Raw genomic sequence first — 26,885 nt, forward strand, 5'->3', positions numbered from 1 at the left:
AAGCCCCCCGGTACATAGTTGTATATTCTTCGTTGTGGGTCCTTCCAGTTGTGGCATGTGGGACGCTGCCTCAGCGTGGTCTGACAAGCAGTGCCATGTTCGCACCCAGGATTCGAACCAACGAAACACTGGGCCGCCTGCAGCGGAGCGCGCGAACTTAACCACTCGGCCACGGGGCCAGGCCCCCTATATCTGTGTGTTTTTAGCAGATATCTTTTCACAGATGAAGATACTCCTTTCTATTTCTAGTTTTGTGAGTTTAGTGGGTGTTGAATTTTATGAAACGTTTTTTCTACACCTGTGTACATGCTCATATGGTTTTTGTCCTATAATCTGTAATGTGGAAATAACTGATTTTTTAATATTAAACAATCTTCATTCCTAGAATATACCATAATATGTAATCATTTCTTTATCATTGGATTTTTTGCTAATATTATATAGCAGGTTATGCTGGCCTTATAAAACCAGTTAGGAAGTATTTCACTTTTCTCTATTTTCTGGAAGAATTTGAGTAATACTGGTATTATTTTCTCCTTCTATGTTTGGAAGCATTTACTCATGAAACCATGTGGGCCTTGAGTATTCTTTGTAGAATGGTTTTTAATTATGAAATTAATTCGTGTAACAAATATGGAACCACACAGATTTTCTAAATATTCTTCAGTGTTGCTAAGTTGTGTTTTTCAAGGAATTTGTCCAATTTTTGACATAAAGCTTCATATCAGTTTACTATCTTTTAAAAAAATCTATAATCTGTACTGAATTCCTTTTTCATTCCTCATATTCGTAATTTGTGTTCCTGCTTTTTTTTATTGTGGTAAAATACACAGAAAATTTATCATCTTAACCTTTCTAAGTGTACAGTTCACTGGTATTAAATACATTCACATTGTTGTGCAACCAGAACCAACATCCATCTCCAGAACTCTTCATCGTGTAAAACTGAAACCTCTAAGGCTAACGTGATCTCCCCGTTGGCCCTCCCTAGCCCCTGGCAACCACCTCTGCTTTGTGTCTCTGAGATTTCTGACTACCGCGTCCGAGTCTTCCCGGACTGCAGCGCTGCCACCGGCCAACCCTCTGGGACCACCACCCAGTAACCGGCACGAACGTTATCCTATTTTCCTTTTAATCCCTAAGTTCCCCTTGGTGAAATAAAAACTTAATCACTCTGCTTCCATTTGTCAAGTGGAAAGAATGACAGACTGTTCACACTTTACAGCCGTAGATGGGAAGGTTAATTGAATTATTAGAAAAAAAAAAGCAGGAGAAAGGCGGTCTGGCTCCAGAAATGTCAGCATTTCTCTTGCCATAATAGCGTTCCGATCCCCAGGCCAATATGTGCCCGGCCCCGTCGCTCCCTCCCGGACCACCAAGGTCCCCTCCCCGGGTCAGGCGGCGCCGGGACGCGAAGAATAGGCCGCACGCCAGCGGCGCAGCCCCTCAACTCTTGCGACCACAGGAGGCGGGACCCAGGAAATGCGCCTGCGCGGGCCGCTCAGCCCAGGCCAGCGCTCCGCCAAGGGCCTGAGCGCACCGCGCCTGCGCACGACGAGAGCGGTGGCGCCGCTTCTCACGGCGGGGACTGGGCAAGCGCGGGACGCCGAGCCCAGGGCGGGGCCCACTCCGCCGATGCGCGCACCGCGTCTGCGCGGGCCGAGGGCGGTGGCTCGTGTCTTGGTAGGCACCGTCCGCCCCTCCGTGCCGGCGGCGAGGACGCGGAACTCAGGGCAGAAAGGCGGCTGAGGTAGGTTTCCCGTTTCTCGGCGGCAGCTCAGGCGGCTGGGCGGCGCGCGAAACGGGACACGCTAGGTGAGGGGGCCCGGCCAGGCATGTGCGTCAGCTAGCGGGCCGAGGCCTCCGCCCTGCTCCGAGACTCTCCGGCGCTTTCCCTGCCTCTCCTCCGCGCCCGGCGCTGACCGCGGGTTCCGCGCCCCGCCCACCCCGCTGCCAGCCCCGCCCACCCCGCTGCCAGCCCCGCCCACCCCGCTGCCAGCCCCGCCCACCCCGCTGCCAGCCCCCGCCCACCCCGCTGCCAGCCCCGCCCACCGGCGGTGCCTGCCTCGAGCCACGCCCACTCCCGGCGGCGCCCACGCGCGTCCCTGCCGGCCGCCCGCTCTGGCCGCGTCACGCTCCCTCTCCTCGCTTCCCCGTCTCCCCAGCGCCCTCCTTGGCCGGCCGTCCTCAGGAGCCTCGGCCCTCGCCGCCGCAGCGTCCGGAGCCCGCGCCCCTGCGCCCGCCGGCCGCGCCCGGTCCCGCCCTCGCCGCTTCAACCAGGTCCCAACCCCACCGCATCCCGGCCCCATCCTGCCCCCGCCCCATCAGCCGGGCCGGTCCCGGCCCGGTCCCACCCTGGCCGCAGTGCGGTGTTTTCCGATGAAAACGCAGTGTATGTATTTTCGTGTTTGTGATGACAGATATCACACAAGTATTGGGTCTTGGTAAGTGAATCACACATTGTAAGCAAAGAATTGCTGTGTAATTGAAAAAACGTTCATCTCAGCCTAGTACGGCTTACACTGTCACTGAAAAAATGAGAATTGAGAATGAGAAGGAAGAACCTCTAAAGATGCAGCGATCCTGTTAGTGGAAATACTTTAAAGCCCCAGGTAGGGAATTTCAGTTGGAGTTAAAGCTATCAGGATTCCCAGAAAAGATTTGACATCGATTTGTTGTTTTAAATCACCCCAGTGATCTAACAGAAACTAACAAGCTTCAGCTAATGAGTAAGTTTGACACCTTGCAGACTAGTGAAGAAAACACAGGTTAGGGTTTATAAATATTAAATGCTTTCGATTGTTTTTGTAAAGAATTGTGTCTGTAAACTTCATTTTTATTTCATTCTTTACACGTGCATGTTTTACTTCCCTTTGGTAGAGAAACTTTATCATGGACCTTAGAAGTTAAGTGTTGTAAAAAGCATTTTCTCATTCTCTGTCCTTTTAAAAGTAGGAATGGAGGGGAAAATGAAACATTAAAAGCAGCAGCTATGTGGCAGATCCTAAGAGAACTATGGCAACACCAGGTGACTGCACCAGAAGTGAACCGCAGGTAATTTTGGTTCTGCTTGCAAGAACCTGTATTTAAAGACCGTGAACATCACTGAGCTCAGCCCAGAGTGGTGGCACTTTCCTTGGACCTTTGAAGGTGGCCACCAACCATGGGATGCTTAAGTAGTGGAAGTGTAATGTTTGTAAGGGTCACAGCTGACATTCTGAATTGGGCATTGTAGACACCTCCCAGGAATCTAGGGTTCCATTTTTTGTACCTAAGCTGGTGAAGCAAGCACATTTTCTTAGTAGTTTGATGAAGTCCCAGGCGTAATATGTTAAAGGCAGGTTGGACACATTAGAAAAGATTTATGTATTCATACTGCTTTTCTTCCTAGGATACACATAAGTTTCATTCAAGTTAGCAGTAAAAAGAAAAGTCACCTTAAATTTCAAGGAATGTTGATTATGTGAATTTAAAACCAGATAAATACTCTAATAAATAATGTTTCTAAAAAATCAAACATTTTCATGTCTGTGATGTCAATTTTAACGTATCTTTTTTTCCTTTCCTTCTAATGATTGTTCTAATTTCATTTGAGTTTTTGTATATAGGAACTTTATTTATAGTGGGTCATTAATCTGTTTCTGAAGATTGATTATAAAATGTTTTAATTCCATGGATGTCTCATTTTTCTTTTGAGAATTGAAAAATACTGGAATGGTTACTGAATAATGTTGCAGACATCAAGTACATATTACACAGAAGTGAAAACTTAACATTTTGTCATATTGCTAAAGAATATATGTATAAATAAGTATAAATAACAAAACCATAGGTACAGTTTGTTCTCCAGCCCCAGAACCCCAGTCCCATTCTTCCTCCTCTTTCTCTAGAGGCAAATACTATTGTGAATTATGAATTGATCTTTGTACTTCTGCACCATTTTTTATACTTTCATACTTTGTATAGGCATCCTTGAGCAATATATGATGTTGGTCTGTGTTTCTTAGAAATTTCCCAAGTGGTGGTATATTCTGTGTGTCATCTGCAGCTTGCCTTTTCCACTCATGTTACTTTTGGGGAATTTGTCCTTGATGTGTGTGTAGGGCTAGTTCAGTCCTATAGGATGCTCCTGTAGCATGTTCCTTATATGAAGGTATTACCTTTGTACATATGGTTATAGTTCTTTTGCAGTCTTACTGTTATACAGTGTGTATACACTACATTTTATTTATTTCCTTTTTGTTGGACACTTAATGTTCTTTGCAGTTTTTCTCTATTTCAAACAGTGCTACAGTGAACATCCTTCTCCAGGTCTCCTTGTGCACATGTGCCCTAGGGTATATTCCTAGTAATGGCATTGCAGAGTGGAAAGGATTGCATACTTTCCTTTTTACTAAATAATGATCAGTTGTTCTCCAGAGTGGCTTTACCAGTTCACAGCTCTGTCGGTAGCCCACATAGTGCTTGCTAACACTTGAGAGCATCAGACTTTTAAATTTTGGTCAGTCTGTTGGGTTAGAAATGGTATCTTGTTATTTTAGTTTTCCTGATTACTTGTGAGTTATGGTAGTATTTCAATAATATTTGTGTTCATTCTCTTAATAGCACCTTCCATTACAGAAGAGGTGCCTTACATTCACAATTTGTTATATCTTTTTTCCTCTTGATCAGTTTTTTAGAGTTTTGTTAATTTTATATTTTCAAAGAACCAGTTTTGTCTTTGACTTTATCTTTGTTCATCTCTTTTCTGTTTCGCTGATTTCTGCTTTGATCTCTGTTTCTTTTATTCAATTCTATTTGGGTTTAATTTTCTCTTTTTATAGCGTGTTGAGATGGAAGCTTGGATCACTGATTTTAAGCCTTTCTTCTCTAATGTAGCTCTTTAAAGCTATGACTTTTCCTCTAATCACCGCTTTTGCTGCACTTCACACATTTAAATACATTGTGTTTTCATTATTGTTGAGTTCAAATACTTTCCAATACAGCACAATGGAAATTGGAAATTTTCTGGGCTATTCAGTAGTGTGTTGCTTAATTTCCAAACATTTGGGAAATTTTACTTATTTTTTTGTTTAATTTTGGTTTGATTATGTTTGGTCAGAAAATATAACTTAGTCTGTAAAGTTTCAGTCTTTTGAAATTTATTCAGGCCTGCTTTCATATGGGCCATTTTGGTGAATGTTGTGTGTGCACTTGGAAAGAATATGTAGTCTATAATTGTTGGTTATAGTGTTCTATAAATGTCATTCAGGTCAAGTGGGTTATTAGTATTGTTCAAATCTCTGTATGTTTTCTGAATTTTTGTCCCCTTGTTCTATCAATTACTGAGAGAGATGAGCTTCAAAAATCTCAAGTATGATTGTGGATTTGTCTGTTTTTTTGTTTGTTTTCTTTTGGATCTATCACTTTTTGCTTCATACATTTTGAATCTCTATTATTTGGTACTTAGATTTAGGATAGTTTTTGTTTTCTAGATTAATTGACCCTTTTATTTTTATGAAACCTCTGTTTTTGCCTATTAATACTTCTTGCCTTGCATCTAGTTTGTCTTATATTAATATTGCTGTACCAGCTTTCTTATGGTTAGTGCTTGCATAGTACACACACACACACACACACAAACACGCCCCCTATATTTTCAATGTAAGTCCTTATATTTAAAGTGTTTGTCTTATAAAGAGCCTATAGTTCTGTCCTTTTTTTCCTGTCAGATAATTTCTGCCCTTTAATTGGAGTATTTAGTCTATTAGCATTTAACATAATGACTGATATGATGAAGTCTAACATTTTGCTCCTGTTTGTCACATTTCTTTGTTCCTTTTCCCATTCTTGCCTTCTTTTGGTTTTATAAAGTATTGTCTGTAATCCCACATTATCTCCTCTATTGGCTTTTTAGCTGTACCTTTTTGTATTATTTTAGTGGTTACCCAAGAAGTTGTGATCCTTAACCTATTCCAGTCTTTTTTTTTTGACCACTTCACAATGTAGGAATCCTCCAGATTAGTTCCATTTACCAGCTCCTATTTTTTGTGCTATTGTTGTAACATATTTTACTTCTATATATGTTATAAACGTCACAATAAATTATTATACTATCAAAAGTCTTTTTTATAAAGTATATAAGAAATAGTGTATTTCCTCACATTTTTTTCTTTTTCTGGGGTCTTTGTACCTATCACTCTGGCAAAAATTAAAGATAGTGGTAATGCCTGTTGTTGCTGAGTATTCAGGCAGAAGGTACTCCATGCATTGCTGGTGAAGTGTGAAGTCCTACACCCTTTATGGAAAGTCTGACAAATATTTGAATGAAAACGATGTTATTTTTTAGCCCTGGCAAAATGTGATCACATAAGGAAAAATGTGCACAGATGTTTGTGGCAGTGTTGTTTATGGGGGTAGAAAACTAGACACCAAGAGAAAGTCCATTAATTGAAGATGGCTGAAGAATCAGGCAGAATTCCTGCTGTAGGGTATTATATAGCCATTGGAAATTATAAGTTAGAATTCTAACAGTTGGGAAGTTTTTCACAAGATGGTGTATGAGTAAAAGAAGCAAAATTAAAAAGAAGGCTCTGTGGTATCCTTGACAGAAAACCATGTCAAAGAAAAAATAAACCGTGTGTGTGTGTTTGTATATGACACGAGCATGGAGAAAGTTTGGGGGATACCCACCAGGGGCCTAAAACAGACTTGGATGGTGGTGAGAGGGTGATGATGTGGTGAGCAGGGACAGGGCATGGAGGCAAGCTAAAAAGAACAAGATAGTGTGCCAAAACTAATCTTGTTCCTGTAACAGGAAAGTGTGCAAAGGATACAAATAGTGAATTAGCAAAATAAAAAAGATGACCAGTAAGTACTTAAAAAACACGTTTGACCTCACTAATAATCAGAGAAAGGGAAATGGAGGTAACAATGACAGGCAATTTCTCCCCATCAAATTGGCAGAATTAAAGTGGTGAATCAGTCACCTACTCTCACAGAGTTAAGTCCTAATCTCAGGTAGGAGTCTAAGGAACCGCCTTTCTGGAGGGCATTTGGTGGTGATATCAAAAGTCATAAAAGTATGTATCCTCTTAATTGACCAATTCCACATTCAGGAATTTATCCTAAGAATGTTATCAAGGACAGTCGAAATGATTTATGTTTAAGAAAGTTTGTCTTAATTTATAATAGTGAAAACTGAAAACACTTTGTCCAAAACTAGGAGTTTAGATAAGTAAGTTACGATAATTCATAGAATGGAATACTATCAGATGTTAAAAACATGGTGTTTAGAAGTCTAATAATGAGGAAAAGGGTTCAGAATTTAACAAGTGGGAAACATGTCACAAGGCAGAATTATATGATCTGAATAAACAGCCTTATGCACGTGTTATATGTACACTTAAAAAAAAAGCCTGAAAGGATATGAATGAAAATGTTGACCAGCATTATGTCTGGCCAGTGAGCAAGATTGCAGATGGTTTCAATTTTCCTCTGTGTACTCTTGTGCTTTCACACATTTTCTAGGATGAATGTGAATTATGTCTGTGTTTAAGGAAAATTTGTTTAAAGTGTATATGTTGGAACAGGATTGCCCCAGTGAACTGGAACGTGTGATTGGAGGTTCTGCCACCTCCAGTGGGTGTCTTCCAAGGAAGCCTATTCTGAAATAAAGCGGAGGTGGGGTGTGTGCAGGGCCCCAGGTCTAGGGCATGTGTCAGCAGCATTGCAGTCTGATTGAGGCTAGCTGCTTTTGCCAGGTCACCAGCACCTTTCCTGGGCCATTGTTGAAGCCCGCCCAGCTCTGTCCTCGGGTCTGACGCTGTGCCCAGAACACAGCACTTCAGAAACAGGGCTGCTTTCTCCTGGGGCTGGTCATCACTTTCAGGAAGCATTGCTGATGATCAGGGCTCAGTCACCAAATAGACACTAAAAGCACCTCTGTCTTGTTTCTTTGAGTTTTCTTGAGGATGCAAATCGTTTTGTAATAGAGACATAAAGTAAAGGTGCAGTTAGGATGAGATCTCTTGACTTTGCTAGTGAAGATGTCCCAAATTGTTTGTATGATGAAAACTTGGCCACATGAATCTTCATTTGAAACCATCCTAATGACCTGCCGCCAAAAAAAAAGAGAAAGAAAAAGAAGCCACACAGTCATTTCCTTGTTCTTTCTTTGGCTTTAAGCAGGAGGGACAAGAACCTGTTGGGCATGGTGAAGAAGAGCATCTCCAGGAGGGTCTGCACCCCGAGGAGTTTGTGGCCATCGCAGACTATTCTGCCACCGATGAGACGCAGGTAGCCATGTGCACTCACTCACATGCGGGGCCCGTGTGCATCAGGTGCATGTTTTATGGATTCAGAACGTTCAATGACAGAATTAGATTAAGTTTTGCAGAAGTCATACCAAATTTAAATAAAGAAGTACTCAGATTTTTAGAGCCACGTGAGACCTGTGAGTGACCTCTTCCTAGCCTAACAAATTCTGGTCCCAAGTCTGATATGAAAGATACTGGGTAAGGAATGGAGGGAGGAAGCGCCTATTCCAGTTTTTGCTTGGAAACCTTGGTTTAGAATCTATTTTAGTTAATAGAAAATGAAGCTATAAAATAAAAATATTTGAATGTAGCTTTCTTGACATTTTTAACGGGAATTTCTTAGTGTAAGCCTCCAGTAACTGAAGCAGCTACTGCATAGCTGAGTTATTGGGAAGAGGCTTTTGAGAAATTCTGTCCTAAGCCATCTGAAAATGTTTAATCTTTCTTTTAAAAAATATCAATTAAGCTATGCTCTTCTTTCATGTAAATGTTCCACAAAAATCTCTAAATCCTGGTATCATTTTCATAAATTGTCAGTTGGTGTAAATTACCCATTGACTTCTTTTTGAAATTGCTGTGATTTGGGCCCCAGTGATGGGGGATTTCTCGCTGAGCTGTGGTTGAAATACCAACTACAGGTTTTTCTTGAATTTTCACTTCTGTATATATTTTTTCCAGCTCAGTTTTTTGAGAGGAGAAAAAATTCTCATCCTGAGACAAACTACTGCTGATTGGTGGTGGGGTGAGCGTGCAGGCTGCTGTGGGTACATCCCAGCGAACCACCTGGGGAAGCACCTGGAGGAGTGTGACCCTGAGGACACGTGGCAGGATGAAGAGTATTTCGGCAGCTATGGAACCCTGGTATTGCTTTCCACACTCCCTGTTCACTGGCCAGGTTGTGGTTTCTTCTTTCTAGTTTTAGGTTCTGACTTCAAAAAATAATATCTGGGCTTGTACTCATTATTTAGAGCAGACTTTTTCTTCTGATTAGCAGGCTGTGTGATCTGAGTCACGGCTGCTTGGCTCTGCCATCGTAGTGCAAAAGCACCCGTGAAAACACAGAAAGTGAGCATGGCTGTGTTCCAATAAAATTTCATCCATGGACATTGAAATTTGAATTTCATATAATTTTTGTGTGTCATATCCTTCTTTTCATTTCTAAAAACCATTTAAAAATCTAAAAGCCATTCTTAGCTTCCAGGCCATACAGAAGCACGTGGTGGCCTGGATTGGGCAATGGGATTATGAACTTTTCTCAGTATTTAAAAAAAAGTAATAAATTTTACTTTAAAAATAAAATACAAAAAAGTTATATAAATCAACAATAATAAGTCTAAATAACTGCCTTATTTGTTTTTTTAAAATATGGCTAAAGACCCATAATCCTATGGTCTGGATAACCCGTTTATATCTTAAAACTAGATAAAAACAGATAATTGTAGGATGAATGTTGCAAACATAATGTTGAGCGAAAGCAGCAAGACATCAAAAATATCTGATGTTTGATTCAGTTATATAAAGGCACCGTAGAAAGATACTTTTTATGAACAGTGTGTAAGTGGTGAGACTCTAATGGAGATCAGGGACCTGGTTCCCCTGAGATCAGGATGGTGGTGACTGGTGAGGGAGACCGTGATTGGCAGACGGGTGGGAAGGTGCTGGCGCTGCTCTCCTGCTGGTCGTGGGAGTGTTTGCTGTGTAACCGTATTTGATACACTGTAAGGCACCCTTTGAGATACTTTTTTTTTTTTTTTGAGATTTTATTTTTTTCCTTTTTCTCCCCAAAGCCTCCTGGTACATAGTTGTATATTCTTCGTTGTGGGTCCTTCTAGTTGTGGCATGTGGGATGCTGCCCCAGCATGGTTTGATGAGCAGTGCCATGTCCGCACCCAGGATTCGAACCAACGAAACACTGGGCCGCCTGCAGCGGAGCGCACGAACTTAACCACTCGGCCACAGGGCCAGCCCCTGAGATACTTTTTTGTAGGTCCTATTTCACAATTAAAAACGTTAAAATAAATGAAAATCTGTGATACATGTACATGGTTAGAGGTTTCAATCTATTAAGAGAAACATAAAGTCTGTAGTCTGTCTCCTCAGTCTGCTGCCCCCACCCAAGAGCCCCACTGCCCCTTGAGGTTTCTTTCAGCAACTGTATGTTTCCTTCTTCCAAGTATAAGCTACATCTGTGTTATTTTAAATTTATAGAAAAGGAATAGTTCCACACACAGTTTTCACCTCATCTTTTCACGCAGCTATATTATTTTGAAGGTCTGTTCTTTACAACAGCTGCAGAGTATTGTGTTGATTTTAAAAGGACCATTGGTGTTTTTCTTATTTAACAGCTTTTTATCATGACTGACAATGCCGTAACGGACATCCTCCTACATACATTCTGGTAAACTTTGCTAGAATTTCCACTGGGTGAATCCATACAGTGTATGTATGTGCGTTTTGCTTTGGCGGGTCATGCCAATTTGCTCTCCAGAAAGATTCACTGATGTTACACCTACCAAGGGGGTGTGAACACTTCATCGCCACAAATCATCAAAGTGAAAGATTTCCACTCTTAAGGGTGAAATATGGTATCTCTTGATTTTGATTTCCATTTTTTATTTTTATTTTTTATTTTATTTTATTTTTTTAAAGATTTTATTTTTTCCTTTTTCTCTCCAAAGCCCCCCGGTACATAGTTGTATATTCTTAGTTGTGGGTGCTTCTAGTTGTGGCATGTGGGACGCCGCCTCAGCGTGGTTTGATGAGCAGTGCCATGTCTGCGCCCAGGATTCGAACTGACGAAACACTGGGCCGCCTGCAGCGGAACGCGCGAACTTAACCACTCAGCCACGGGGCCAGCCCCTGATTTCCATTTTTTAAAGTGAGATTGATCATCTTTCGTATTTTATTGGCAGTTTGTATTTCTTCCCTTTTGGTAAACTTTCATATAGTTTTCCCATTTTTCTTTTGATTTCTGTCAGTTTATGTCTTAAATAAGTAGTTGAGCCTATATTTGTGATATGTATTACACTTATCACTTGCCACCCTTTTTTTCCATGGAATTTTTTGTCTAGTCTAACTGGTCCTTTCCTTTGTGGCTTCTGGGTTTTGTGTTCTACTTTGATGGCCTTCTTCACTCCAAGATTACAAATATCCATGCTTTCTCTTAGGACCTTTATGATCTCATTATTAACAATGAAAGATTTAAATCAACTTGGAATTTACTTGTAAAAAACAAGGTAAAATTCCGACAGTTTCCACAACTATCGGGCTGTTCCAGCATCAGCTGTTGGATAATCCTCCTTTTCCTGGTGATGTGAAATGCATGTTTATCATACGTTAAATTTCTGGGGTCTGTTTCTGGAATCTCTCTTCATTTCATTGGCCTGTTTATTTCTTCTGCAGCTCCAGACACTTACTTTTGTAGCTTTGAATGTCTCAGAGAGCTTTGCCTCTTGCAGTTCTGTTTTTTTAGCATTTTCATGGCTAGGCTTGGCTGTGTAGTTTTTCAAAACTAAATTTATCATCATTTTCTTGTCCACCCCCATGCCAAATTGGTTAGCATTTTAGTTGGTATTACATGGATAGTGTACATTAATTAAGGGAGAAGTGACATCTTTGTAACATCATGCTGACTGTCCCATTTCTTAAACTTTGTTCTATTCTCTCAGAGTTTTAAAGTTTTGATCATACAGGGTTGTGTACCTTTCTTGTTAAATCTATTCGTAGATATTTTTGTGTATTATTATTGTGAATGGTTGGGTAAAGTGTTCTCTGAATACCAACTAGATTAAGTTGGTTGATAGTGTTGTTCAAGTCTGTGTCCTTAGTGATTTTCTGTCTATGTCTGTCAGTTACTGAGAGAAGGGTGTTGAAGTCTCTGACCACATTGTGAATTTGTCTGTTTCTCGTGGCCTTTCTGTTGGTTTTTGCTTTTGAAGCTCTGTTGTTAGGTACAAAAATATTTAGAATTATTATGTCCTTTTGCTGAAGTGATTCTTGTGTTATTATGAACTGGCCCTCTTCGTCCCTGGGAATATTCTTTGCTCTGAAGTGTATTTTGTCTGATGTTAATAGTTGCTCCAGTGTCTTTCCTCTGGCATCAGCACGGTGCCTTCGCATCCTCGTTCTGACTTTCTATTAGGTGATTCCTGCAGGCAAAATGGCTGGGTCTTGACTCATCCACTCCGAAGGCCTCCCTCAGTCCACCCCTATGTTTTTGTCAATGCCATCTTTGTGAGGAGCCGAGATGGGCTTGTGAAGACCCCGTCCAGATCTCATGTTTGTGCTGACACGGTCTGGGTGGCCTGGCTGTCTGTCTCCCTCTAAGTGGTGCCGTTTCTAGGCTGGGTTTTCTGCAGCTGAGACCTGAGGAGTGGGGCATGGGGAATGGGCGCTGGGTGCAGCCTGGCCAGCATTCGGGGCTCTGACCACCGTCCTGGCTTCGTGAACTGTCTGGAGGAGCCTTCCTCTGTGCCGCTGGGAGTTGGCCCAATTCCCAGGGGGTGTGTCCTTGGGTTTGAGATATTTTCCTTCTGGACATGGCTGGGGGCCTTAGGCTCACGCCCGAGGGTTGGGTTGGTGGGGTGTCATTCCCCTCCAGAGCTGTAGTTTCTGCGCTTCCCAAGCAAACAAAGGGCAGATTTATGTGTGAGAGTAACTTTTGGGCCCTGCATGCAGAGGACTCTGGCGTGGAGCCCTGTGTGCCTCCTCTAGCATCTCTCCTGGTGGCTTGTCCATGTTCTCTCTTGGCAGATACTTGCCCAGGTTGTGTCTAGTTGGGAATGTGGTGGTTCCTCCTGTCTCAGGTGGGAACAGTGGTCAGGAGGGTGATGTCTACACCACCTCTCGAGTGGTCCACACCTGCTTCTGTGCTTACCTGGCTCCTGGAGGGTTGCAGGGAGAAGCTGCAGGCAGCACCACACTGAGCTGGAAGGATTCCAGGAATTTCCATTTCATTCCTTCATTGTCTTCTCTTATTTTTATCTATGGACATATTTTGGTCTTTTGATTTTTTTAAACCTCTTTGTTGCTCACATTTTTAGGTGTGGGGTGGTGGGGTCAAGGGTGTGAGCTCAAGCTCTAATCTTCCATCTTAAACCAGAGCTCAGCAAAGCTGTTGTTACAAGCAATGATTCTTAATGTCTGTTTCCTGTAGAAACTTCACTTGGAGATGTTGGCAGACCAGCCACGAACAACTAAATATCACAACGTCATCCTGCAGAATAAAGAATCCCTGAAGGATAAAGTGATTCTGGATGTTGGCTGTGGAACTGGGATCATCAGCCTCTTCTGTGCACATTACGCGCAGCCCAGAGCAGTGAGTAGGAGGCAGCTGTCCTTCCAGCAGCTTCTGAGCTGCATCTTGGTGAAATGTCCTCCGTGTGAGCAAGGCACCGTATCGTTGGAATGGGCAATGTGTTCTTGTAGGCTGAGCCCATCAGAGGCAGTGACGTTGGTTTAATGAGTCGCAACAGCACATAGTGGACTAGGACAGAGTAGAAAATATCTGAGTGAGCTGCATGTGGTGGGATATTTTTTGTGAAAAGTTCATTTCAGTTAAATATAGGTGCACATGTGTCCATGTGTCTGGGCTTGCCACTTATATAGATCACCATTCAAGTGTCATGCTTGCATGACTGCCTGGCAGGGACAGGACAGACCATGCCCCATGACACCTGCTGGACTCCCATCCTGCTCTTCCCTTTAAAGCATGCCTGGGCTGTGCAGAGTTGCAGCCTCATGGTGGCTCCTGGCAGAGGTAGATGGAATTCCTAGTTTACAGGTGAAACTGCAGTTCAGTGACTGCCTGAGTCCAGATCCTGCTGGAACCAGGACGTAGAACTCGGGACCTTCCTATAAGAACCTGGATTTGAAATTGTCTCAGAAGCCACTGATATCCTAAAAGTCCAGCTGTTCTCAGTTGAGTGCTAAGGAATGTGTTAGTTGTGGAATGTGTTGCTGTGTGTATGGGGGCCGGGCCCCTGGGCCTTACCCAAGAGGGCTCCTGGGATGGACGGCCCCGAGAGTGTGCAAAGCTGCTATCTACCCACAGCCCCATGTCTGTGTCTTAGGCACAAGATGGAGTTAGAATTAGTGGCAGCTCCCTTCTGAGGGCTCTGTCTGGTGGAGGTGGCACACCCTGGCCTGGCCACTGCTTGCCACTGTCCACACCTTCCTTCTGTGGCTGCTGTTTGCTGTTTCCTCTGATGCTGGTTCTGACTTAGCCCAGGAGACTCAGGCTTGGGGAGAGTAGATGATAGGCCACTAGTGCAAGGCCGGGACACACACTGATGGTGCTTCTGCCACATGCAGGTGTATGCGGTGGAGGCCAGTGAGATGGCCCAACACACGGGGCAGCTGGTCATGCAGAATGGCTTTGCTGACATCATCACCGTGTTCCAGCAAAAGGTGGAGGATGTGGTGCTGCCAGAGAAGGTGGATGTGCTGGTGTCTGAGTGGATGGGGACCTGCCTGCTGGTAAGGAACTGCTGTGGGATGGGGTGGGGCAGGTGGGCTGATCTCTGGAATCTTAACAAATCATCATTAATTTTGACTTTTTTCTAAGCTGCTGTGTTACTGACTTCTTGTATGAACATTGGCTCAGTGTCTTGAATTTTTAACTGATTCAAAAATGCCTTTATGAGAAATCTAAGTCAAAGTTAATGTAACTTTCTCATGAGTGTGTACATAAATTCTGTTCTCTTTGGGAACCTGCGAATAGCCAATGCTTATTGTCTTAGGCTGTTTTTTTAATAGCAGCAGTCTTTGTCTATTTTCCCTAGCCTAGGTCTCCCTTCTTTATGAGGCCCCTAATTAGCCTAAGTGCCACCCAGGCTGGAGTTCAGGCTCCCCCAAGTCACTCTCCCCGAGGCTCACACAGATGGGGGTGGACAGTTTTCTGGTTATGCACCGGCCCACTCTCTTCAGTGCTTTATGTGCTCACAAACTCTGTGAGCTCGGAGGGCACGTTGAGAGGTGGGTGGGAGCCAGGCCTACAGGTCTGCATTTTCTCCTACCCTATGCCCAGCCTTCTCTTGGGCTCAGCATCTCTGGACCTAAGACAATAAAGTGAAACATCCCAATCTGAAATTTAGTTTGTAAAAATCCAGAAAAATAACATCTGGGTGAAGGTGAGAAGAATATGGCTGATGTTTCCAGGAAGAAATCCGTTTAAATAATAAGCAAGTAGCTGTTGAATGTTGCCCCAGCTCCTTATAGATTGCAGAGATTGAGGGAGATGACGACAAATGACCTTGGGCTTTTAGCCCTGTTGAAATTATGTTGTCTGAAGGTGAAGTGTACACAGAGTCAACATCCATGATAATTGGGCTTATTAATAACCTCTGTGGATTCGTAAGATGATACACAGGGAACAAAGGAACTAGCTACACCGTTAATGGGTAAAGTGGGCATTGGCCCTTGCCCCCCAAACACCAGTGTTCATTCGGTAAATATATATTGAGCCTCCTGGCCACGGGGGCCTGGGGAGCCAGCCTGCAGTGGAGATGTGTCCCCACGCCCAGCGCAGTTTGGGCAGCCTGGGTGCCAAGGGTCCAGCTCTGCCCCTGGCCGCGTGGGAGGGACGCGGGAGGCAAAGAGAAGGAGGGGCATGAAGAGGGAGGAGGATCATGAGAAGGTGAGAGGGGAGGAGGTGGAGGCGAAGGGGATGACAGCAGGGACCCCTGGGTGGGGCGGGCCGAGCCTGGGGGCGGCTCGCTGGACTGGGGAAGGCTGGCTCCGCGCGGACTCCGTGGAGCCGGCTGGTGGGGCGGTGGGTTTGCTGTGTCGGAGGCAGAGGAGAGGCCCCCTGGGGAGGGGCTTCCTGATGGGGACGTGGGCGGAGGGGGCCTTGACCTCGGCGGGAGGCGGTGGCGAGGTCTGTTCTGCCTGCAGGCGCAGGCGTGGGTTCCGCGGAGGGGTGGAAGGAGGAGTGGAAGGTCCGCAGGGGCGGCCTGAGCGCGGCGCCCGGAGGGGACCGGGGCTGTCCCGTCGAGGCCAAGCCGCCTGGCGCTTTTCCCGGCGCTGCCTCGCGCCGTGAGCTGCGCAGTGCGGGACCGCGGTGGGAACGATGGAGGGCGGCGCCGAGTCCCTGGGGACGCGGGGCGGGAGCAGGTGGGGCGGCGGGAGGCCGGCTGCGCGCGGGTGCCGGGCGTCCCGGGGAGACCGCGGCCTGGGCCTGCAGCTGCGGGTCTCCGGTGCCGCGCGCCCGCCGCGCTTCCGCCCCGCCTGTTGGTTTTCGGCGCCGCTCCTCGAAGAGACTCTTCTTCCCCATTGAGTATTCTCGGCTCCCTCGTCAGTTGTTGGTTGACCGTGTATTGGGGGTGTGTGTGTACTTGTTTCTGGGGTCTGTTCTGTCCCGTTGGTCTGTGTCTGTTTTTAGGCCAGTGCCGCGCGGTTTTCATTGCTATGGCTTTGTAGTATAGTGTGAAACCAGGGCGTGGGATGCCTCCAGCCTTGTTCTTCTCGGGATTGCTTTGGCTCTTTGGGGTCATTTAAATTTGGGGATTTTTTTTCTCTTTCTGTAAAAAATGTCCTTGGAATTTTGATAGGGGTTGCATTGAATCTGTAGATAGCTTTGGGTAGTAGGGACATGTAAACAGAATTGTTTTTTCCTGTCCAGGAATACAGGGTATCTTTCCATTTGTTTGTGTCTTCAGTTTCTCTCATCAATGTCTTATAGTTTTCAGTGAACAAGTCTTTCACCTCCTTAGTTAAATTTACTCCTAGATATTTTATTCTTAATGCAATTGTGAATGGGATTGTTTTCTTAATTTCTCTTTCTCGTAGTTTGTTAATGTATAGAAACGCAACTAATTTTTGTATATTGATTTTGTATCCTGCATCTTTGTTGAATTTGTTTATTAATTCTGACAGTTTTTTGGTGGAGTTTTTAGGGTTTTCTATATATAATATCATGTTATCTGCAAATAGAGACAGTTTTACTTCTTTTCCAATTTGCGTACCTTTTATTTCTTTTCTTGCGTGATTGCTCTGGCTAGGACTGCCAGGACTATGTTAAATAAAAGTGAGGAGAGTGGGCATCTTTGTCTTGTTTCTGAGCTTAGTGGAAAAGCTTTCAGCTTTTCATTGTTGAATATGATATTAGCTGTGGGTTTGTCATTATGTGACCTTTGTTATGTTGTGGTATGTTCCCTGATACCCATTTTTTATCATGGAAGGTAGTTGGATTTTATCAAATGCTTTTCCTGCATCTATTGAGATGATCATGTGATTTTTATCCTTCATTTATTTAATGGGTTATATCACATTTATTTCTTTTTCTGGGAAAGATTTGCCCTGAGCTAACATCTGTTACCAGTCCTCCTCTTTTTATTCTCTCTCCCCAAAGCCCGGTACATAGTTGTATATTCTACTTGTAAATCCTTCTAGTTCTTCTCTGTGAACCACCACCACAGCATGGCTTCTGACAGACAAGTAGTGTGGTTCCACGACCAGGAACCAACCCAGGCCATCAAAGTGGTGAGAGTGCCAAACTTTAACCACTAGGCCGTCAGGGCTGGCTCTGTATATCATGTTTACTGATTTGCTATGTTGAACCATCCTTTTGCATCCCAGGAATAAATCCCACTTGATCGCGGTGTATGGTCTTTTTAATATACAGATCTTCCTCAACTTACAATGGGGTTACATCCCAATAAACCCATCATAAGTTGAAGATACTGTAAGTAAAAAAATGCATTTAATACACTTAACCTAGCGAACATCATAGCTTAGCCTAGCCTACCTTAAATGTGCTCAGAACGCTTACATTAGCCTAAAGTTGGGCAAAATAATCTAAACATAAAGCCTATTTTATAATAAAGTGTTGAATATCTCCTGTAATTTTAGTGGCTACTGTAGAGTAAAAGTGAAAAGCAGAATGGTTGTGTGGGTACACAATGGTTGTAAGTGTATCAGTTGTTTATCCTCATGATCACATGGCTGACTGGGAGGTGTGACTCACTGCTGCTGCCCAGAATCATGTGAGAGTATTGTACCAAATATTGCTAGGCCAGGGAAAGAGCAAAATTCTAAATTTGAAGTATGGTTTCTATTGAATGTGTATTGCTTTTGCACCATGGAAAGACAAAAAATTGTAAGTTGAACCGTCATAAGTTGGGGACCGTCTGTACTGTGAAATTCAGTTTGCTGATATTTTGTTGAGGATTTTTCCATCTCTGTTTATCAGAGATATTGGCCTGTAATTTTCTTTGCTTGTAGTGTCCTTGCCTGCCTTTGGTATTGGGTAATGCTGGCATTGTAAAATGAGTTTGGAGAAGTTCTGTCCTTTTCAGTTTTTTGCAAGAGTTTGAAAAGGTTTGGTATTAATTCTTTAAATGTTTGGTGGAATTTACCATTGAAGCCATCTGGTCGTGGACTTTTATTTGTTGGGAGGTTTTTGATTACTGATTCAATCTCATCACTGGTAATTGGTCTGTTGAAATTTTCTATTTCTTCATGATTCAGTCTTGGTAGGTTATATGTTTCTAGAAACCTATCCATTTCTTCTAGGTTGTTCACTTTGTTGGCAAATAATTGTTTGTAGTAGTCTCATGATCCTTTGTATTTCTGTGATATCAGTTGTATTGTCTCCTCTTTCAGTTATAATTTTATGTATTTCAGTCCTTTTCTTTTTTTGGTAAGTCTAGCTAAAATTTGTCTGTTTTCTTTATCTTTTCAAAAAACCAGCTCTTAGTTTCATTGATCTCTTCTATTGTCTTTTTACTCTCTATTTCATTTATTTCTATTCTGATCTTTGTTATTTCCTTCCTTCTAATAACTTTGGGCTAATTTGTTCTTTTCGTGTTCCTTGAGGTGCAAAGTTAGATTGTTTATTTGAGATCTTTGTTTTTTCTTAATGTAGGTATTTATTGCTGTAAACTTCCCTCTTAGAACTGCTTTTGCTGCATCCCGTAAGTTTTAGTATGTTGTGTTTCCATTTTTGTTTGTCTCAAGATATTTTTTGATTTCTCTTTTGAATTCTTTGATGACGCATTGTTTGTTCAGGATTATGTTGTTTATTCTCCACATATTTGTGAATTTCCAATTTTCTTCTTGTTTTTGATTTCTACTTTCATACCATTGTGGTCAGAAAAGATGCTTGATATCATTTCAGTCTTATTAAATTTATTGATTTGTTTTGTGACCTAACATATGACCTATCCTGGAGACTGTTCTGTGTGTGTTTGAGAAGAATGTGTGTATCCTGGTGCTGTTGAATGGAATGTTGGATGGGGTGTTAGTCCATCTGGTCCAATAGGTAGTTTAAGTCCAGTGTTTCCTTCGGATTTTCTATCTAGATGATCAGTCCGTTGTTGAGAATTCCCTGCTGTTATGGTATCACTGTCTCTTTCTCCCTTTAGATCTGTTAGGATTTTCCTTGTATCTTAAGGTGCTCTGCCTTTTGAAGTTTTAATTGAGACTTTACATGACTCCATTTTCTACAAAAACCTGCAGCTGAAGGATCAGTGCCTTCACCTGAGCACAAGAATGAGTCAGGGTCACTCTGCCATTCAGTTCAGCATTGTTCTGGAAACCTAAACAATGCAAAGGAGAAAGAAGAAATAAGAGGACATAGACTGAAAACAAAAAAAAAGAGACCGTCCCCATTGTCAGACAACGTGAGTGTCTTTGTGGAAAATCCCAAGGAATCTCCATGAAATTTCCTAGAACTAATAGGCAAGTTTAAGAAGATCACAGAGTGCAATCAACACACAAAAATCAGTCATCTTTTTGTATACTAGCAATGTACAATACCATTTATAGTTGCATTTATATCACAGGATACTTAGAAATCTAATAAAACATGTTCAAGTGCTGTGTGCTGAAGACTGTAAGATGCTGTGAAAGAAATCACAGAAGACCTAAATGAGTGGAAATATGTACAGTGCTCATGGACTAGTACACAGTCTGGTGAAGATGTCTCTTCTCAAATTAATCTATAGATTTAATACAATTCCAGTAAAACTCCAAGCAGGAGTTTTTGATAGATACAGACAAGCTCATTGTAAAATTTATGTGGAATGTAAAGAAACTAGAATAGCTGATATAATTTTTAAAAGAAGAATAAAATTGGAAGAGTTATACTACCTGACTTTAAAACTTAGTATAAAACTATAGTAGTCAACACAGTGTGGTATTGGTGAAGGATAGACACACAAGTCAATGCAACAGAGTGGAGAAATAGACTCCTACATATATGGTCAATTGATTTTTAACAGAGGAACAAAATCCATTTAATGGAGAAAAACTGGTCTTTTCAACAAATGAAATTGGAACAGTTGGCCATCCATATGCAAAAAAAACCAACAAAACTTCAGCTTTAAGCCTCATTCTTCACACAAAACAATTAACTCAAAATTGATTTGAGATCTAGTTGCATAGAGTATAATACTTATACTGTTATAGGTATTATAACTTTCAGAAGAAATCGTAGGAGAAAATCTTCATGGGTTAGGCCAAGAGTTTTTAGATGTGACTTCAAAAGCAAGATCCATTAAAGAAATTGATAAATTGGACTTCATCAAAACTAAAAATATTTGCTCTATAGCAGATAGTGTTAAGAGAATGAAAAGACCTGCTAAGATTAGGAGAAAATATTTGCAAATCACATATCTGATATGTATCCTGAATACACAAAGAACTCTCAAAATTGAACCGGAAGAAAATAACCTAATTGAAAAATGGGCAAAAGACTTGAACAGATATTTCACCAAAGTGGATATATGGATGACAAGCACATGAAAAAACATTCAACATTATTAACCATCAGGGAAATACAAGTTAAAACCATAATGAGAAATAACTACATACCTATTGAAATGGCTAAGATTTTAAAAAATACTAACAGTATTGCCAAGTGCTGACAAGGATGTGGAACAACTAAAACTTACAATGGTGGGAATGTGTAATCATACAGCCACTCTGGAAGACAGTCTGGCAGTTTTTTATAAAGATGTAAGTATACTCATCATATGACCCAGCAATTATACTCCTGCGTATTTCTTAGAAATGCAAGCTATGTTCACACAAAAACCCGTATGTGAATTTCATACTAGCTCTAATTATAATTGCCAGAAAACTGAAAACAACCCAGGTGTCTTTCAGCAGGTGACTGGATAAACAATTGTGGTCCATCCGCTTGATGGAAGACTGCTGAGTAATACAGAGGAATGAACTGTGGGTACGTGAATGACACGGACAAACCCCAAAGACATTATGCTGGAGGGATTAAGATTACTTAGAGTAATTAAAAAGTGTGATACTGTAACAAGAAAAGATAGATGAACAGAACAGGATACACGACACAGAACACGACTTTTTAGTATATGAAAAAGTTGGTATTGTGAATGAAAGAAGCCAGGCTCACAAGATTATGTACTGTATGATTCCATTTATATGACATTCTCAAAAAAGACAGCACCATGGGGATGGAGAGCAGATCAGTGATCGCAAGAGGATGTGACCACAAAGGATAGCATGAGGAATGTTTTGGGGTAACAGAGCTGTTCTGTATCCTGATTGTGGTTGTGGTTACACAGATCTATGTAAGTGTTAAAATTCATGGGCTGTAAGTGATTTACTATATGATAATTTAAGAAATAAAAAATTATACGTATATAATTTTTACATGTGTGTATATTTGTGTGACTGAAGGAAAATCCTTGAAGATAAGCAGCCGAGTGATAACAGTGTTCCTTCTGGGTGCTAGTTTACTCATGATTTTTATTTTTGTTTGTGCTTTTCTAAACTTTTCCATACTGAACATGGGTTACTTCTATAATCAAACCTGCCTGAGGTTATTTAAGAAAAACAAAACCCTTCTGTGGCTTCCCATTAGCCACAGGATGAAGGGCCTCTGGCCTCCTCCCTGGCACGCCCTCCCAAATGCAAAGCGTGGCCTCTGGGGGCTGTCAGCGTCCCATGTCCTCAGTCGAGATGGCACATGCCCCCTTTGCTGGGGCATTCTGAGCTACGCAGGGTGGTGCATGGCTGCTCTTCTGACTTAATGAACGTGAACCTCTGTGGCACTCCTGCTTTGACTTTTCATGTTTTTAAAAAGTGATTTCAGTCACAGGGTTGTAAAAATTCTGAGAATACCCCAGACCAAACTGAGATCATTTGACAGTTAAAACGCTGCAGTGCTGAGGGGCTCTTTAAAATATAGTAGCAACTGAGTGACTGAGGTGGAGCCAGAGGGAAGGTTTCTCCTAACTCAGCCGTGCCCCAGTTCTGAATTCTCATGTGAGTTGACGTGACTTAAATCCAGACTGATAGGAATCGGTGACCATCAGTATGTGGGTACAAGATAATTCCTCCAAGACTTGTTGGCTGGGCAGTGCTTATCCTGGCTGGTAATGGTGTCAGGGGTGAAGCTTATAAAGATGCCAGACTGTCTGCAGCCAGGGAGGTCTGCACAGACATGGGCCTCAGTCACCGTGTCTCCTGTGTGTCTCTCCCTCCGTGCAGTTCGAGTTCATGATTGAGTCCATCCTGTATGCCCGGGACACGTGGCTGAAAGAGGATGGGGTCATCTGGCCGACCACAGCCGCGCTGCACCTCGTGCCCTGCAGTGCGGACAGGGACTACCGCAGCAAGGTCCTCTTCTGGGACAACGCCTACGAGTTCAACCTCAGTGCCCTCAAGTGAGTGTCTGCAGCTAGGGCACATCCAGCCGCTTTATTGGGCCTCTGGGCAGTGCAAACCACAGACTTTCTTAGACACAGAATAACTATACTCTGTAGTAGAACATGCCGCAGATAATCTAAATTTACTCACGTGCCTGAGAATTTTGCATGTTTCCTTTAATGCCTTTAAACTGATAGCAGATGTGATGGGAATTGAAATGTCTTTTGCAGTCTTAAGTTCCCCAATGTAATGGGAAAAATAAGGTCATGTTTAGAAATGAGGCCTTTATAAATGTGTGGGCCGTTAAAACACAAATGTATATTCCCAGTAAGAGCTGTAAATTTTTAATAAGGATCAGAAAATGTATTAGTGAAGTCATTCCTTGCATTTCAGAAAGAAAGCAGTGCTCCAAAATAGCTGATTTCCTGGTTTTTAAGATACAGACACACTTGTACAGTTGAACTTCAGATTCTAACATAAGGTGATTTCTCGATAAGGCTTTTACATTTCTAGTGTTTCCTTTTCTGAGAAGGATGGTGACGTAAACGGGCTGCTTCCCCTTCCGAGGGTGCCGTGAGCATTAGGAGAAACCCAGCATTGGCCCTGGAAGTCAGGGAAGGGTCACTGTTTGTCAGAAGCTGCAAGAAACTTTGGTTTGTGCAGCCAGGGCCAGAGGAGCCTGGACGCCTGCGAGACACCCGGATGGAGAGTTGGCAGCAGGACAGGGCCTCTGGGACTTTTTGTTTTATTGAAAAGTTTTAAAAAAGAGAAAATAGTAACATAAAGGTATGAAACTTCCCTGGTTAACATGTTGAGTCGTTTTGTCTTCCATCCATATCCCACCGTGGGTGGGGGGAAGGTCCCTGACAGAGGGGTCCCATAGTTCCTCCAGGAAACAGTGAGTAGAAAGGGCTGGGAAGCTTCGGAACAGAGCAGTGAGGATGTTCTCACGTGGCCAGGCATTAGCATTCAGTGGTCAGAGTGATTGACACACTGTGCTCCTGAGACCAGAAAAGACAGCGAACAGGCCGTGGCCAGCACAGACCTCATGGTGTGTGGAGGAGGTGGGAGTGAGGGCCGGGGCAGCACATTATTCTGGGGCACTTGCTTAGCCCCTTGGAGAAAGTTCTTTTCTTCTCACACCATACATTAAAATTTAATTCCACATGGATTTAAGAGTTTTGTGTTAAAACATCTGCATCAACTCCAGGAATCTGTGGGGGCCTGTGTGTCAGGTCCTCAATGGAAAGAAAGTCAACAGAAACAAAGAAAGAGGCACTAGACTTAAAAAAAATTGACAGACTCTGTGTTAGAAAGCAGCAAAAATGTAATTAAAAAAGGCAATGACTACATACTTAGAGAAAGTTACCAGCTGCCAGATCTTAACAGTCAATTAGAATAAAATGAATATCCAGGGACCAGCCCAGTGACGATGTAGTGGTTAAGTTCATGTGCTCTGCTTTGGCAGTCTGGGGTTTGCAGGTTTGGATCCCAAGTGCGGACCTATATACTGCTCATTAAGCTATGCTGTGGTGGCGTCCCGTGTACAAAATAGAGGAAGATTGGCAAGGATGTTAGCTCAGGGAAAATCTTCCTCAGGCAGAAAGGAAGATTGGCAACAGATGTTAGCTCAGTGCCACTCTTCCTCACCAAAAGGAAAAAGTCTATACATATGAAATTATAGCCAAGTCACGGAACAGGCAACTCATGAAAACTAAATAAAGTTACCAATAAATATTTGAAAAAAATTGCAACATCATTAGTAATTAAAATGCAAATTAGAATGAATGCCATTTTTTGAGGGGCTGGCCCAGTGGTGCAGTGGTTAAGTTTGCACATTCTCTTTCGGCAGCCTGGGGTTCGCTGGTTCAGATCCTGGGTGTGGACATGGCACTGCTTGGCACGCCATGCTGTGGTAGGCGTCCCACATATAAAGTAGAGGAAGATGGGCACTGATGTTAGCTCAGGGCCAGTCTTCCTCAGCAAAAAGAGGAGGATTGGCGGCAGGTGTTAGCTCAGGGCTAATCTTCCTCAAAAAAAAAAAAAAAGAATGCCATTTTGGCCTACTAGATGAGCAAAGATTAAATTAAAATTCAGTGTTCATGCTGCGTGAGCTGCAGGTGTGATGGGAGAGAGAGAGCACCATCTGCCCAGAACCGTGGGTGCAGGGACCCCGTGGGTGCAGGGACCTTGCAGGTCGGGTCCACCCACCACCATCAGACCCTCCTGCTGAAGATACACATCACGGAGTCATGGTGCTCTCGAGTCTACACGCAAAACACTGGAAACAAATGGCTCTCCATAGGGATGTGGTTAAATTGCTGTATGTTCAGCTGATGGAGAATTGTGCCACTGTTTAAAAACTGAGTGTTTTTAGGAATATCTAATGATACCAGATAGTGTCAAGAGACTTAAATGGGGAGGACACAAACTGTTTATACAGATGGCTTCTGTTTTGCACAAATATATGTACGTATACCTATGTCTTTGGGGGAGAAAAGTGAGTGAATATATCAAAGTCCTATGGCAGGAGTATGGGGGATTTAAATTTTTTCTTTATGCTTTTCTGTATTTTCCAAATTCTTTATAAATTTATAGTTATTTTTATCATCAGGAAAATATTAAAAATGTGTCCATATAGTGGAATGTTTACTAAAATGTTTACTTTTATTTGCTGTGTCAGAAGTTACTGCTGGCTTAATCTTTGGAACATTTCTGTGGTAAATAATAGATTACCTTCTGGCAAGCACAGGGTTCAGCCAGTGAGGTGGGGTGTTAGACAGGGGCTGCAAGCAGAGGGGTCCCGCAGGAGGCCCAGTATCTGTTTCTGTGTTTGTGTCGAAACAACACGAGGATTTCTCCTGAGAGCCGGGCTCAAGTGAGCAGCTTCAGTCCTGCTGAGGCATTACGTTTATTGTGGAGTGACCTAGAACAGGCATTTCTTTTTTATTTGCTGTGTAATAGCAGATCCATGAGAGGTATTTTGAAATGAAATAGATTCTAAAACTGAAGGGAACACACTGCAGCTCCTGTGTCTCCTAGGTCTGTGGTGAAGGTTGGTCTCTGTGTGTTCAGACCCCATGAATAGGACAAAAGGGAGGCACCCCATTACTCATACCTTGGCAGAGGTTCAGGAAGGCTGCAAGTAGCCCCCGCCAGGCCGCAGGGAGGGAGGGAGGCCCCAGGGCTCGGGGGCTCTTAGGGTTGGACCCTCCACAGCGCAGCCTCTGCCCTCGGGGCTGCAGACAGTGTTTTGGAATTCCTGCTAACACAGAAGCAGAAGGCAGGTTGTCACGCGTGTGTGTCAAAGCCTGAGATGTTGGTAAATGCATTTGAGCAATTACTTTGACCTTTTCCCCAGATCTTTAGCAATTAAGGAGTTTTTTTCGAAGCCCAAGTATAACCACATTTTGAAACCAGAAGACTGTCTCTCTGAACCATGCACTATATTGCAGCTGGACATGAGAACTGTGCAGATCGCTGATCTAGAGGTGAGAAAAGATGAATGCTTCCTTCTCACGTTAAAAATTAACATGTGCGTGAGAGAAACTTGTTATGCAAGTAAATGAATTTATGAACTCTTTGCTATGGATTTTCCCAGTCTTTTTTTTTTTTTAATATTAATTTCCTCTTGTATTTTTACATTGTTTTCTTCCTAGTTAACTTCTTTAACATCTTCAATTATTTTTAGATGTATGTTTAATATTCTCAGAATCTTCAGATTCAAATAAATTATATCTAATTTCATCATGGAATTTGAATCAAAAATTTTTTAAAGATTTTTTTAGCTACCATTGATGACAGAATTCTTAAAATTCTTTCTTTTATTTACCCTCTGCTGGCACGTGTGAGTTCAGGGTGATCTCATTTTAAGGGTGTGCTCTGAGGCAGAGGAGCAGGAGGTCACTGTGTGAAGCTCCTGTCTGGAGCTTTGATGGCAAAACAACGTGCGAACTGAAC

The 26,885-nt window shown here is 42.7% G+C and overlaps 1 protein-coding gene across 13 annotated transcripts in view; it reads left to right on the forward strand.

Moving 5' to 3' along the window:
- Window positions 1–1,532: 1,532 nt before the first annotated feature.
- PRMT2 (protein arginine methyltransferase 2) overlaps window positions 1,533–26,885 on the forward strand; it is a 29,048-nt gene continuing 3,695 nt past the window's right edge. The window contains exons 1-9 of one of the 13 annotated variants that reach the window (XM_023630378.2): window positions 1,537–1,750; window positions 2,166–2,444; window positions 2,956–3,054; window positions 8,170–8,277; window positions 8,976–9,158; window positions 13,453–13,614; window positions 14,610–14,774; window positions 22,767–22,942; window positions 26,287–26,416. In XM_023630378.2, coding sequence (XP_023486146.1) covers window positions 3,016–3,054; window positions 8,170–8,277; window positions 8,976–9,158; window positions 13,453–13,614; window positions 14,610–14,774; window positions 22,767–22,942; window positions 26,287–26,416 — 963 coding nt within the window. In that variant the 5' untranslated portion in view covers window positions 1,537–1,750; window positions 2,166–2,444; window positions 2,956–3,015. Of the gene's footprint in view, window positions 1,957–2,020; window positions 2,445–2,952; window positions 3,055–8,166; window positions 8,278–8,975; window positions 9,159–13,452; window positions 13,615–14,609; window positions 14,775–22,766; window positions 22,943–26,286; window positions 26,417–26,885 lie in introns of all 13 variants that reach the window. The other 12 variants (XM_070252455.1, XM_023630374.2, XM_070252456.1 and 9 more) reach the window with 12 other exon arrangements.

The sequence above is a fragment of the Equus caballus genome, chromosome 26, assembly GCF_041296265.1.
Source record: "Equus caballus isolate H_3958 breed thoroughbred chromosome 26, TB-T2T, whole genome shotgun sequence".
NCBI classification, from domain to species: Eukaryota; Metazoa; Chordata; class Mammalia; order Perissodactyla; family Equidae; genus Equus; species Equus caballus.